The sequence below is a fragment of the Bos taurus genome, chromosome X, assembly GCF_002263795.3.
Source record: "Bos taurus isolate L1 Dominette 01449 registration number 42190680 breed Hereford chromosome X, ARS-UCD2.0, whole genome shotgun sequence".
In the NCBI taxonomy this organism is placed as follows: domain Eukaryota; kingdom Metazoa; phylum Chordata; class Mammalia; order Artiodactyla; family Bovidae; genus Bos; species Bos taurus.
Window position 1 is genome coordinate 2,828,405 of NC_037357.1, and position 15,757 is coordinate 2,844,161.

The 15,757-nt window shown below is 38.6% G+C and overlaps 1 protein-coding gene across 6 annotated transcripts in view; it reads left to right on the forward strand.

Annotated features, from left to right (window-relative positions):
* DOCK11 (dedicator of cytokinesis 11) overlaps positions 1-15,757 on the forward strand; it is a 326,778-nt gene that overhangs the window by 147,932 nt on the left and 163,089 nt on the right. For 5 of the 6 annotated variants that reach the window (XM_024988142.2, XM_024988144.2, XM_024988143.2 and 2 more), the window contains 5 exon segments: positions 1,272-1,383; positions 8,434-8,500; positions 9,775-9,822; positions 11,327-11,469; positions 12,678-12,793. In XM_024988142.2, coding sequence (XP_024843910.1) covers positions 1,272-1,383; positions 8,434-8,500; positions 9,775-9,822; positions 11,327-11,469; positions 12,678-12,793 — 486 coding nt within the window. 6 annotated transcript variants of the gene reach the window in all.

Sequence of the window (15,757 nt, forward strand, 5' to 3'; positions counted from 1 at the left end):
GGGCCAGACCTAAACCCAAGTTTTCGAATTTCAGCACTTCTTCTCCTAGATCATGGTGTTCTCTCTGTGTATCAGAATCATCTGGGCGACTTTATAAAAAATCACGTGTACACCTGTGGCAGATTCATGTTGATGTATGGCAAAACCAATACAATATTGTAAAGTAATTAGACTCTAATTAAAATAAATTTAAATTTAAAAAATTAATAAATGAATGAAATTCCAAAAAAAATAATAAAAATAGAGAGCTGAGCTTCATCCTGTTTCTGTCAGTCTGGGGGCCTGCTCATTTGTATTTCTAAGTTCCCAGGTGATGCTGACGCTGCTGGTTGGGAACTATCCCCTAAGAACCACTCTATATAGACTGCCTTGAGTCTTTGCCCATTGTTGTTGTTCATTCGCTAAGTTATATCCAACGCCTTGCTACCCCATGGACTTTATTTAATCATAAAGTTCTTATTTCCCGCCATGTAGAAATAAGACAACAGATACTGTCATGGGTAAGGCACACAAAGGACAAGGAGGTTAATGACTTGCCAGCAGTCACACAGCTAGTAAGCATTCAGAACCTAGATGTTTTGTCCCAAGTAAAAGTTTTTAGTAACTCCTACATTGGTAAGTGTATAGCCTAAGCCCAGGTTAGCTCAGCTGAAAGCACTGGTTTCTAACAAGGGCAATTTCTTTAGGACATTGTTATTACTGTATTCATATAAATCCCCGAATAAGTCAGATCTTGTCATGCTTAACCGATATTTAAACAAAAGTCACTAAATAATAGGAACATCACTACTTTGTAGAGGCTCCAATTTTGAAGTATTACTGGGTCCTTCTTAGTAAAATTATCTTGTAATATTATTAAGCTTCCTTTTAAGATAGATTTTTCTGAACTATTATTTAGAAGTTGAGTTTTAATAAACTCTTAATGAGATTCAAGTTAAAAACTTTAAAATGTAAGTTTCTCCTTGACATAAAGGCTATTTTTCCTAGAATACCCACATATGATTTAAAACATTATCTTACTAAAACACAGGACTTAGGGAATGAAACATACACAGTATATTCATGGCCATATCTTGAAGACTGCAAGATAATTTCCAGTGATATTACTAGGTACAGTAGCAACAAAGATTCAGCCCATTTACCTTCCAAATGTGGTTATATGTGATGTGCTTAGAAGTTTCCCAAACAGGACTAAAATGTTATTGAGTTAAAGGCTAAGGGAAGCTAAAATACCAGCATTGTTTCACAAAAGCCTTATCTTTGTATTACAGACTCGGCAGAGTTCTACAAGGAGTAGTGTATCCCAGTATAACCGATTGGATCAATATGAAATCAGAAGCCTCTTGATGTGCTATCTGTATATAGTAAAAATGATTTCTGAAGGTGAGTTACCAGCATATTAATCATAGACTGTACTCCACCGTCACAGATTCACAAGTTCACGTAACAAATATTTGACCATCATCTGCATGTAGGACATAGGCACATTACAAACAGAACTTTGAAGACTTTGACCTTAGAATGTTCCTATATTTTAACATAGAATAGATTCATTTCCATCATACAGGTTTGATTCCTTGAAATAATTTTTTTTCTTTAAAATTAATTTCTAAAGCTTCCCTTGTGGCTCAGTCAATAAAGAATCTGCCTGTAGTGCAAGAGACCCGGGTTCGATCCCTGGGTTGGAAAGATCCCCTGGAGAAGGAAATGGCAACCCACTCCAGTATCCTTGCCTGGAAAATCTCATGGACAGAGGAGCCTGGTGGGCTGCTGTCCATGGGGTCACAAAGAGTTGGGCACGAATGAGTGACTAACAGTTACTTACTAAAGTGAGGCAATAGTTTTAGAAGTGCTAGAGTATTTTTTTCATGCACAGCACAGAATGCATTAAATGACCAATGTAAACAGAAGAAAATAACAATAATCAAAAGTCATATTTAACACTGTAGCTTTTATTTGACCCAGGATTTACAAAATCAAACGCAAGGAAAAAGACAGGAAGGGTTCTCTGAGGGTAAGGAATGCTGTCATTATCTTCACAGGAGCATTATACAGATTTGTACGGTGTCAGGTTCTTTTCCAGGCTGTTCTCTTTACCTTGATGTATAATTTTATTATTTATAATTTACCATTTCCTCTTTACCATATATAATAGAATATAAGCAAAGGATTTTCATAAACTGCATGTCCTTTGGAAGTAAAATCAGAAGGTTCTATCTCATTCCAAGTACCACCTTTGTTTACACAATTCCTTCCTCTTTATTCCTTTTCTACTTTTGCTCAAAAAGAAAAAAAAATCATAAAACCACCCCAACGACCCCCCAAAACAAAACAAACAAAAAACCTAGGGATTTCCCTGTAGCTAAGACGCTGTACTGCCAATGCAGGAGTCCCAGATTCAATTTCTGGACAGGGAAATAGATCCCACATACTACACCTAAGACCCTGTGTGGCCAAATAAATATTCTTAAAAAAAAGGCAAGCAGAAGTGAAGTACATAAAAGCACCCGGGTTTTGACCATCACAATAGAGTAGTTAAATTTTAACTTATTTTCTATTTCGTTTTTAGTAAATATTAAAAATTTTTTGTAATCAGAATATAAAAACATAAGTTGATAGTTAACTTGCCAGAGAGATTGAAAAACATCAAAAGTTAGATATTAATACTTAATTCTAAAGTACATTAATAAAACAGTTTTAAGTAACTAGAATCTTCAAGCACTTAGAATGTATGATTTACAGTAAAAGTCAAATCATCATATAGTAAATTTTACTTATTTTCTATTTTGTTTTTAGTAAATATTATCTTAAACATTTTTGTAATAATACAGAATATAAAAACATAAAATGAGTTGATAGTTAACTTGCCAGAGGGATTGAAACACATCAAAAGCTAGATATGACTAGTTAATTCTAAAATACACTAACAAAAGAGTTTTAAATAAGTAGAATCTTCAAGTACTAACAATGTATGATTTAGAATAAAAGTCAAATCATAATACAGTAAATTTTACCTATTTTCTATATTTTGGTCTTAGTATTAAACATTTTTTGTAACAATGCAGGATATAAAAACATAAAATGAGTTGATAGTTAACTTGCTAGAGAGATTGAAACACATCAAAAGCTAGATACGAAGAGTTAATTCTAAAGTACTATTAATTTTTTAAATTAATTAAAGCTATTAAACAGTTTTAAAAAACTAGAATCTTCAACTACTTAGAATGTATGATTTAGAGTAAAAGTCAAAGATTATTGAGACTATGTTATAAGCTTCCGTGTTTCGGGAAAGAAATATGTAAAGGGCAGTAATTTTCAACCCTGGTGGTATTTCATTCCAAGAAATAATGGATCAAATTAACAACCATAGCCACAGCTTATTGTTTTTGTCTCCCCACAAGCTAAAAAGTGGGGGAATGTAGAAAATGACTGCTATTATGTATGGGCTTTTTTAAAGGGTGATGAAGATATTCTAAAACTGTGGCAATGGTTTTACAAGTTTTTAAATATACCATAAACTACTGTATTGTGCTCTATTTAAAAGAACGAGTTTAATGGCACATGAATTCACTCAATAACTTGGTTTTTCTAGAGGTTCAAGGATACAAGGGAGATGAAAAACTGTAAAGAAAAAAGGAGTTGAATACCACCAGAGCCCAGGGAAAATGAGGGTGGTAGAGGGAGAGAGAAGGAAGGAGGAGAGGGACATGCATTGCTGAGTAGTTCTCCCCTCCTCCACTCCAGTACACATGTGCACACTTGCATACGTATGCAAGCGCATGTGCACGTGTGCACACACACTGACAACCCGTGACAAGCCACTGGCTGCTTTGTGTTATGGGTAAAACCATAACTTCTTTGTTTCTTGAGGTCTCCTCTTATAAATGCTGACCTTGCTTGCTAAATAGTTGGTCTTTGTTAATGAGGTTTTTCCTTCTTCTGCTTTCGCTTTTTGATTTTTAAAAGCAAATTTTCATAACTAGTATACAGTCTGTGTCACATCTTCTCTTCTGTAATTTAAGTCATGCTATATGGTATCTGTAAAGTCATACTCATTTTATTCTGAAAAATATCTGCTTCTGACTCTTCCTCAGTGTAAGTATTGTAGTTACCTTGTCAAGTCCAGTAAGTATTTCACTTTATATGTATTTCAGGGTTGAACTCTTACAGTCCAGGCCTTTTAGGTGTTCTCTTGGCTTTCTTTTTTTTAAGCCTTCTTATTGACTCATAAGGGCTTCCCAGCTGAATCTTTCTCAGTGTAAGTATTGTAGTTACCTTGTCAAGTCCAGTAAATATTTCACTTTATATATATTTCAGGGTTGAACTCTTACAGTCCAGGCCTTTTAGGTGTTCTCTTGGCTTTCTTTTTTTTAAGCCTTCTTATTGACTCATAAGGGCTTCCCAGGTGGCACTAGTAGTAAAGAACTCAGCTGCCAGTGCAAGAGTCTAAGAGACTCGATGGATGGGAAGATCCCCAGGAGGAGGGCATGACAACCCACTGCCATATTCTTCTAGAGAATCCCACGGACAGAGGAGCCTGGCAGGCTACAGTCCACAGTGTTGCAAAAACTAGGACACAACTAAACCAACTCAGCATGGCACACACTGACTCACAGACACTAGCAGCTTAATTTCAACAAAAAGATGGTCATCTCTACACTTTTATATAGAAGTAGAGGGATTCTGAAAACTAAGTTTCTCTCTTTGTAGCTGAATTTTATTAACTGGCAATAAGTCACTATTTCAAAGTCTTAGTCATTTGCCCAACTTTTTGCCTGTATATTATATTCTGGGAAGTAGAATCAAAGTCAGGAATTATCAGTTACATAGTCTGAATACAAATGTTAAAGTCTGAATTGATAGGAAGACTGTCCTCTTGGACCAGAAAAGCAGTCTCCTTAAGAGAGAGATGGAGTGATAGCTACTTCCCCCATTTTCCTAACTGTATCTTGACTTTTCTCTTGATTGAAGACCCCGAAGTGCAAGCCTGAGTCTCATCTTGTGGCTTATCAGCATCATGGGCTGCACCTGTAGCTCCATTCGTATCCTTCCTTGCTGTGGACTGTTCACTGCAAGGTGTCTGGCTACTGCTCTCTCTCATTGAAATACGAAAAACACCTAATGATGGTCTTTGCACAGTAGAGCTTGAAGTATAGTCTAAAGGAAATAGATGTAAAGTGTTGTTTTCGTCTCTCTGTGTGAGAGGAGAAAAAATGCTTTTGCTGTAATCAATTATACTTTCCTCTGAAGTTTCAGGTAATATTTCAGTAGGTAGGTCTTCTTCTGGAGAAATACTGGAAAGGCTCCAAGGGAAATCAATCTCAGTTCCTCGCTTTGGTGTGGAGATCCTCTGTGGGGAGGTCCTCTGTGTGAAAATGGATTTGCTCTGTGGACGGCCAAGCCTGGCATCAGGAAGGCTGGAGTCATCTTGAAATTCACACACAGTCTGAGGGCCGAGTGTAGACGCTGAAGGAACAGTGCTAGATGACTTCTGACTGCCACTGCTTATTGTGATAGTCTTAGTGCTGTTAGAGGAAGTCTCTTGAGGGCTCTCTGGCACCTCAAAGACGTCCTGCTTGTACAACGGAACCTGAAGTTCGGAACTGTGTGGCTGTTTCTTTTTCCCTCGAGCTTTCATCTGTTTGGTTTTCGTTTGCGTTATCATTTTGAGAGCCGCATACCTCTCAGGTCCAGGTGGAGGGTCCCCGATCGAAATAAATGACTCGCTCTTTTGAGACCCAGGGATGAAGTCGTCATCACTATCAGAAGAAGAACGGCGAGACTGTGGCTGTTTCCTCTTGAGCCTAGCCAAAAGTTGCTTGTTTTCTTCTCTTAATTTATTCCTTTCTGCTGTAAGCTCACAAATAAACTTCAGATTTTGTTGTTGGATATCATAAAATTCTTGCTGTAGTGTATTTCTGTATGTTTCGTTTACTGTACAGTGATCGCATACTTTCGCGTTTAACTGACCTCGCAGGTCATGGATAGTGTCATTCAGTGCTCTCTTTTGCTCCGTCAACTCTTTAATTCTGGATATGGAGCCTGTCCTCCTCCCGTCTGACAATCGCTCTTTTCTCAAACTGTTTACTTTCCCCTGAAGTCGGCGTAGCTCTCTGTCATGGAGCTCTTTTAGTGTTAGCCAGGTTTTTTTAAAATCTTCAGAAGACACATCACAGAGGCTAACCTTCTGAATTGTATATTCTTCAGAAGAGCTCTGCCCACTTTTCCTGTCTTCTTCACCCACATCGCGCGCCTCCATCTTGATTCTCTAACTGGGATTGTCAAATAGTGGAGACAGGCACCACCAAAAAATGGCGGAAGGGCCGTCAACTAGAACTGGGCCGCGGACCGATCGAGAGTTTCACCGCTTTTACAGACCTGTGAAGTGGTCTCAGGGCACCCAGTAGGCGAGAAGATGGATCAAAGATGGCTCAGGGGTGGACAGCAGGACGTAGGTGGGGGGCTGGAAGGAGACACCAGCCTCCTTTGCCGAGAAGAGCGAAGGCACAAGGCAGGGAAGATGGCGGCTTCAAGCGACCCTGTGCCGACAGGAGACTAGAGAGAGTGGAAACGCAGTGAATTCTGGGAAAGCCCCGCTGAGCTGAAGTGCGTCACAAAAGGGGGGGGGGTTGGAACTTACCCCTTGCTTTATTTTTGAAACAAATTAATTTGACCCGATTTTAGCATCTTTATTCCGGACAGTCAATATTTTATAATCATTGAAAACCACAAATACCCATGGTCATTAGTAAGTTGGACATAAAGTCAAAAGCCATGCACTCTTTCCTCCCTGTCACCCCTCCGTTTAGGCAACATTGCTTAGTGGTCCATTCCTAGATTTAGAGGCTCTCGGGACACTGGCAGTTTTGTAACTGATTACTGTGCGATCCACGCTAGAGCTTTGCTGGTGGTGTTGGTGGCTCAGTAGGTAACACCACCAGCAAAGCTCTAGCATGGATCGCAACAGTAATCAGTTACAGAATTGCCATGCTAGAGCTTTGCTGGTGGCTCAGTAGGTAATGCGGAGAAGGCAATGGCAGCCCACTCCAGTACTTTTGCCTAGAAAATCCCATGGACGGAGGAGCCTGGTAGGCTGCAGTCCATGGGGTCGCTAGAGTCGGACACGACTGAGCGACTTCACTTTCGCTTTTAACTTTCATGCATTGGAGAAGGAAATGGCAACCCACTCCAGTGTTCTTGCCTGGAGAACCCCAGGGATGGGAAGCCTGGTAGGCTGCCGTCTATGGGTCGCACAGAGTCGGACACGACTGAAGCAACTTAGCAGCAGCAGCAGTAGGTAACGAGTCTGCCGGCAATGTGGGAGAGCCAGGTTCAGACTCTGGATCGGGAAGATCCCCTGGAGAAGGAAATGGCAACCCACTCCAGTATTCCTGCCTGGAGAATTCCATGGACAGAAGAGCCCAATGAAGCTACTGTCCATGTGGTCACAAAGAGTTGGACACGACTGAGTAACACTTCCACTAGGTTTTTAAAATTTAGACGTGAAACTGCTGACACCATTAGCTATATCTGAATAGGTTACAAAACGGAATGGAAGGTTAAGTGGGGGTAATATTTTTCTTTTAAAAAACTTTCAGTGAGTGTGTTGGAAGTTAAAAAAAAAAGAACAACTCAAAAGAGAAGTATATGTGATATAGAGGCTTTTGTATCTAAAATAGTTGTTGCACGAATCTGTGTGGTATGTATGTATATTGCTAGAACTTCAGGGTTAATAATCCAAAGAGAAAGAGGAAAATAAGTTATCACTTTTCCTCTCAAGTTCTCAAACTTTTTGGTTCTCCAAGTCCTTTGAGTAGCAGGCAAAGGTGCTTGACCCTGCCTTCGGAACAATGCACATAAATGCACCATTTTGCATAAAATTTTAAGAAAAACCCCAGGTCTACTTCGCTTCCTGTCTTCAGGGATGATAAGCCATCAAAAAGAACATGAAACATGTAAAATATCATGTATGAAACGAGTTGCCAGTCCAGGTTCGATGCACGATACTGGGTGCTTGGGGCTAGTGCACTTGGACGACCCAGAGGGATGGTATGGGGAGGGAGGAGGGAGGAGGGTTCAGGATGGGGAACACATGTATACCTGTGGTGGATTCATTTTGATATTTGGCAAAACTAATACAATTATGTAAAGTTTAAAAATAAAATTAAAAAAAATAAAGTAAATAAAAATAATTGTTAAAGTTGAAAATAATTACAGATTTAGCAGTATATTTGGAATTAATTCAATAGAGTGTAGTGTGGGTATTGGGCAGTGAGATGAGATAGGAGGGCAGGATTCAGATGAGACAGAACTGGTTATGAGTTGATGGTTATTGAAACTAAAGTTATTGGTACTTTGGAATTCACTGTGCTATTAATATTTGCTGTTATGGTCTCTGCTATTTCAAGCTGTAACACTTTATTCCATTTTCAGATACACTGTTAACTTACTGGAACAAGGTATCTCCCCAGGAGCTCATAAACATTCTCATACTTCTAGAGTAAGTTGTCTTATTTTCATAAAATTTCCTCTTATTTTGGGGAGCTTAATGTTTATAGTAATGAAATATTACTCCTTTTTTGTTTTCATCAGCATATTTGTACATAATGTAGGGAATGTTAAACTATTTTCATAGTTTATAGGTTGACATATAGCTTCTTCACACATAGAAGAAAAACATGTAAACGAAATGCTTGTGGTATTATAGAAAACTAGCTAATAATAGCCCATCTTTGCAGACCATCAGGAATATTTGTGTGACCTGGAAAACTGGAATTGGCACCAGCTGTCCTAATCATTCATTTAGAGCAGATGCTGGCTTAATGGAGCCCCTTAAATGTTGGAGTTTAGAATGTGTATCTTTAGATAGAGCCAAGTAATTCTACCCACTTCAGAAATGTGTGTTTGTGTGTACATGTATATATATTCCAAGGTACTTGATTTTTTCCTAAGTGGAGGGGGGAAGTTGTCCTATATTGTTTGCTGAGCTATTTTGTTGAAAGGTAAGAGAGAAATTAGAGTGATGTGTAATTTCTAAATACATTTTAAAATAAATAGTACACATAACATATATGATAGTGTATGTGCATGTCCAGCAAAACATTTGGAGAAAATATTTGCAAACAAAGCAGGATTAAAAAAAAAAAACACTCTAAAAATGAAATATTTGCTAATGAAAATAGATGATATTGTTGGGGATTTACTTTAAAATTATGGAGGAGGTAGTAAGTGTGGAGGGAGTGGGGAGGACCTGTTTGGGGTAGAAGTTAAACAGGAGTGGCCATGAGTTGATAATTGTTGAAGCTCGTGGGTGCTGGGTATGTGGGGTTTAGTTTGCTGTCCTCTCTACTTTTGTATGTTTGGGATTTTCTATACTAGAAAGTGGTTTAATGCCATTATAAAAAAATAGCAATTGCCACAATTTTTAGGGCTTAAGAACCTTTTTAGGTGTGAATGACTATATTAGAGACCTTTGCTATGACACACACTATAAAGCTCGAAGGATGATTTGCATTGATACGTTTTTAAAAAATATGTCATTATAATTGTATATGAAGACCTGAGACTTTTTGGTGCTGAAGTAACTGTAGCAAATGAATGTAGAGTGATATAATATGGCTGGTGGTTGTATATTTATTTGTGTATACCAAAACATATTCTTGTAATATGATTTTAAATAGGTCATTCTTTGTAACACATGAATTTTCAAATATTATTTGTTAAAATGCAAAGTATGGTAATATAGTACTAACATGCTACTGTTTTTCTTTCTAGAGTATGTTTGTTTCACTTTAGATACATGGGGAAAAGAAACATAGCAAGGTAATTCCCATAGCAGTGCAATTCCCTCTTTTTTTCTTCTCTTCCAACAGAGGGCAGTCTTAATCATGCCATGCAAAACCTAGATGCTTCCTTTTGAGCTAGCCTGAAGATACGCATGATTTATTTAATGCTTCTCAACTTAAAGTTGAAATTAACCTGATGTGAAGTGTAACATTTTTTTAAGTTTCCCAAAGGGTAATGGTTAGACTGATGTGCACCGTTTCCGGTCTAATCCTAGAACAGATGCTTGTCTCTTCTGAAGGATGTGAGAAAAGACTAGATCCAGGGGAAGGCAGGAAATTGTCAAGCGAGGACAACTGTCAGTTGTGTCCTTTTGTCTACAACCTATCAATATTCACCTCAGTTAGTAATGTAAACAGAAATCCCAAACAGTAATTGCAACATGCATTATATATTATTTCTTTCTTCTTTTTGCTGTGTAAGTCTTAGTGAAATAAATACTTTAGAAAATGTTTGTGGGATCCTAAGGAAAAGATTACTTGCTTATTTTGATAAGATATATTTCAGAGGTAGAGTTAGACATTAAAGGATCTTAAATAGAATTATTTTCTTTATGAAAGTAAATTTCATGGCACTTCCAAAAACTAAAGAGGCAGTTTGAAAGAAAGTGAAAGTCACTCAGTCATATCCAACTCTTTGCAGTCCATGGCATTCTCTAGGCCAGAATACTGGAATGGGTAGCCTGTCCCTTCTCCAGGGCATCTTCCTGACCCAGGAATTGAACCGGGATCTCCTGCATTGCAGGCATATTCTTTACCAACTGGGCTATGAGGGAAGCCCAAGGAGGTGGTTTGGATTAGGTTTATTGCTGAGACTCTGGGACATACTAATAATTCAGGTGACGATTTTTGTTGTCTTCCCAGCACTGGGAGCTGGTTGGGAACTGGTATGGTAACTACCATCATGAACCTTAACCTCTAAGATGCTGGTGACCTGCCTTCTGTGTTTACTAGAGGATGGACAAACTCTTCTTCTTTCTCAGGCCCTGCATTACCTAGTTGTTAATTTTTTTAATGAAACCCTAAAATAAAGGAAAACAAAATAAAAATATGCAAATAGACATCTTTGTAGAGTAAAAACTTCTGATCCAAGTTTAACTCTGGTACAGAAACCGATAGGTGCTCATTCTTAAATATCTGACTCCAGGAAACCACCCCCTGCCATGTCAATTCTTGAGTGTCCCTCTCATTGTTTTCTCTGACTCTTGCCTTTCCTTATCTCCTGAGATAAAGATGGAATCTTATTGGAGTATTGTCCACTCTGATATATTATCCACTCTCTGATATTTTTGAGAGGAGGAAGGGAAGTAAGAAACTCTCTCTAAATTCCTTACTTGCATTCTTGTAGTATAAGGTATTTGAAATATACAGTAAGCATTATAACAACTCCCAGTGACGTCTCATTTAAGCCACATAGTTAAAAAATGTAACATTGAGATACAGTATTAGAGTAATCCATTTCCTAACTTTAACATTTATTTTAGGGTGCATGATGCCTGGCTGTCAAAACACTTTGGAGTAGACCGAAAATCACAAACCATGCCAGCTCTCCGAAACAGATCAGGAATAATGCAGGCCCGGCTTCAGCATCTTAGTAGCCTGGAAAGTTCATTTACACTTAATCACAGTAAGTGCAGAATGTGGGTAGGGTACCCATTTGAAACAGATGTTAATACTATTTAACCTAAATCACCAGTACAGCTGGACATCATTTCACATCTCAGTTTCTGTACAGTCATTTCATCATATGTGAATATAATATCAAATATGCATGCATTGTTTTTAGCAATTTTAGTTAATAGTGAGTTCTTAGTTTAATATGAAGGAAATTAATTTTCTCATTGAATTATTATTCTTGTATTATTTTACATTCAATATCTTTTATCCATACTTTAATGTAAATAATGACATTTGAATATAATAGTATATATAATATTTGTTTAGAGTGACTGTTGTTCATTCAGTGATTATTAAGGGATTGCCCATGCTGAGCTGTCTGCAGAGGTCAGAGCACTGTAAATATTATTTTGACAAAGACGTATTTCACACAGGTTGAAATATTGACAAGTTCAGTAGGAAGCTAGAGGGTTATATACATGAAAGCTATTCTCTGAAAGCAAATCTTAATAAAAAGTCAAAGAGTGAGACAATGTTCATTACCAGACAGTCCTTTAGAGGTTGCATAAGAGGAAGCCAGCAGAACTGGCTCTGCTATGAGGACTAATCATAAACACAAATGTCTTGAGCAGATGGATGCTGAGCTACTAGACTCAGGACCTTTCAAAACAAATTGGAGTGGGACAGCCTTCAGCTTTGCTCTTTGTCTCTTGTAACAGTGTATTGAAGCTGTCTTTCAGTTGGCCCAGATGCTTTGTTTTCCTTCTGATTTAGAAACAAGTCTCACACCATTGGCATCATCGAAAACATCAGGCCATAGGGAACCCCTGTACATAACATAGCTACATTTCTATGAGTTTCTCATTTTTGCACATATAATTAGCAGCACAGCCTAAAATGCCTCCCACGTTATTTCTTAGTTACATACCTAGTTCATCACTCACATCTTGTCTACAAAGAAGTTGGCACCTATTTATTTGTTGCAGAGCTGTTGATACAGAGCTGAAGTAAAAAAAAAATAGCAGAATTGATTAACCCAGATTGTATTCGATTAAGGAGTAAATACAGCGAAACTCATTAAGTCTGCAGGTATTGAGAGCCTGGTGTCTTTTTGCTTGTACCTCTCTGAGTCTTTGGGAGAGAAAGTCATTCAAAACTGTTATGTGAATCCCTGTGTCATACAGTTTTAATTTCCTTTTTTTTTTTTTAAAATTTCAGGTTCTTCAACAACTGAAGCAGACATTTTCCATCAGGCACTTCTTGAAGGAAATACTGCTACGGAAGTTTCCCTAACAGTATTAGATACCATATCATTTTTCACTCAGTGTTTCAAGGTAAAAATGAAAAGTTAGGATTCAGTTGGTATCATTGCAAAGAAAGTATGCAAAAATTAACTAGACAGATGAAGCTTAGTATAAAAGACCCCAGTGAGCAGTCAGGAAACGTGGGTGGCAGACCTAGTGTGACCTCAAGAAATAACTGAGACTCAGCCTTAAAATGAGAGAGTTGGACTGTTAATAATTTGTTCTTTATTTCCCTTCTCTGTTATTTTTGTGTTTAAAAACAGGTTTTTTCATACTTTTATGAAAATATCCAGTCATTTTTAGCCTAAATTATGATTGAGTCAGTCTGTCCAAATACCTGTTGAGATGAGGTGTCTTGTCAAGCCAGATGATATCCAGGCAGGCTGGCTGGCTGGCGTCCCTTGTCAGGGGTTTATTGGTTTTACTCAGATGCTTGCCTCTCAGTACAAATCATCATTGCTAGGATTAAAAAATAGAAGAAGAAGAAACTGAAAGCAGTTATCTTGCAGGGTTGCTGAAGGTGTAAAATGAGATAATGGATGTTAGAGAGCTTTGAATAAACACTATATAACTATGTGCTTTGCTTAGTCACTCAGTCGTGTCCGACTCTGTGACCCCATGGTTGTAGCCTTCTAGGCTCCTCTGTCCCTGGGATTCTCCAGGCAAGAATACTGGAGTGGTTTGCCATTTCCTCCTCCAGGGAATCTTCCAACTGAGAGACTGAACCCAGGCTTCCCACATTGCAGGCGGATTCTTTACCAGCTGAGCTACCAGGGGAGCCCATATAACCATAATGTGAGGTAACAGTAGTGGGAGAAGTCAAAAGTGAAAACTCTTGCTGGCTTTTCATCTGAGCTTCACAGATTTTTTTTTTTCTTTTCTTTCCCCTTCTCAAAGTAATTCAGTTAATTGCTTCAGGCCTCCAGATTTACTATGGAAACCAGGCCTGTGCTTTTCAAAGAGTCTTATAAGGGAAAACTGAATTAGATAGTAATGAGAAATAGACTGCAGAATTTCTGTATGAAGTATTAAGTTTGTTCTGATTAAAATTCAACCCAAATTCATTTTTTATTTTGCCAGTAAATAAGACATTTGGTCTCAAGGTTTGCATTGTTATTTCTTCCTCCTATTCAGACATTTCTTATTTATGTAACACACATCTCTTGTTAGTTGACATCTCTGTTAGATGACAGGCACTATCCTAAGTGCTTTAGAAATATTAACTCACTTTTCTATTGTGGGACTGGAGGTGGAAAAGAGCACTGCAGATGGGCACCAAGGATCTTTTTGAGATGATGGGAAAGAATGGATTGCAGTGACTGCACGACTCTGTAACTTTACTAAAAATAACTGAATGATACATTTAAAATAGGTAAATTTTGTTGTATGTAAATTAAACCTCAGTCAACTTAAAAGCACAAGTATTAACTCACCTTTAATCCTCATACTAGCTTTGTGATGTAGATACTATTATTTTTCCCATTTTAAAGTGAGAAAAGTGAAGCTCACAGGGAACTTAATGTCACATAGCTAGTCAGTAGCAGATCAGGAATTTAATCTTGGCTAGTTATCACAAGAGTCCTTGCTTCTAACCACCTCCCCATGCTTTTAAGTAGACTATGGGAGGAGACAGAAAGATGGAGCACCATTCTGGGATTCTGGCTATCAGTGTTACCATTAAATCTGTTACAAATATGCATATGGTTTTGGGCTTCCCTGATAGCTCAGACGGTAAAGTGTCTGCCTGCAATGTGGGAGACCTGGGCTTGATCCCTGGGTCAGGAAGATCCCCTGGAGAAGGAAATGGCAACCTACTCCAGCACTCTTACCTGGAAAATCCCAAGGACCGAGGAGCCTGGTAGGCTATAGTCCACGGGGTTGCAAAGAGTCGGACACAGACTGAGAGACTTCACTTCACTTGACTGCAAGGGAGGAGCCAGAAAGATGGAGCACCATTCTTGGATTCTGGCTATCAGTGTTACCATTAAATCTCTTACAAATAGTCATATGGTTTTGGTTTTTTGTTGTTACTTACGGCCAATTTGTAACCTACTAATTGGTTTCTTAAAGGACAGGAGAGCAGGGCTGAAGACATTATCCAATGCATTCTTTTTTAAACAAAAAGGGTCACAAACCAATAGATCAGATCAGATCAGTCACTCAGTCGTGTCCGACTCTGCGACCCCATGAATCACAGTACGCCAGGCCTCCCTGTCCATCACCAACTCCCGGAGTTCACTGAGACTCACGTCCATCGAGTCAGTGATGCCATCCAGCCATCTCATCCTCTGTCGTCCCCTTCTCCTCCTGCCCCCAATCCCTCCCAGCATCAGAGTCTTTTCCAATGAGTCAACTCTTCGCATGAAGTGGCCAAAGTACTGGAGTTTCAGCTTTAGCATCATTCCTTCCAAAGAAATCCCAGGGCTGATCTCCTTCAGAATGGACTGGTTGGATCTCCTTGCAGTGCAAGGGACTCTCAAGAGTCTTCTCCAACACCACAGTTCAAAAGCATCAATTCTTCGGCGCTCAGCCTTCTTCACAGTCCAACTCTCACATCCATACATGACCGCTGGAAAAACCATAGCCTTGACTAGACGAACCTTTGTTGGCAAAGTAATGTCTCTGCTTTTCAATATGCTATCTAGGTTGGTCATAACTTTCCTTCCAAGGAGTAAGCGTCTTTTAATTTCATGGCTGCAGTCACCATCTGCAGTGATTTTGGAGCCCAGAAAAATAAAGTCTGACACTGTTTCCACTGTTTCCCCATCTATTTCCCATGAAGTGGTGGGACCAGATGCCATGATCTTCGTTTTCTGAATGTTGAGCTTTAAGCCAACTTTTTCACTCTCCACTTTCACTTTCATCAAGAGGCTTTTTAGTTCCTCTTCATTTTCTGCCATAAGGGTGGTGTCATCTGCATATCTGAGGTTATTGACATTTCTCCCGGCAATCTTCGTCTCTACAGTTTCTAGTTTCTTTTATATCTTTACTTTA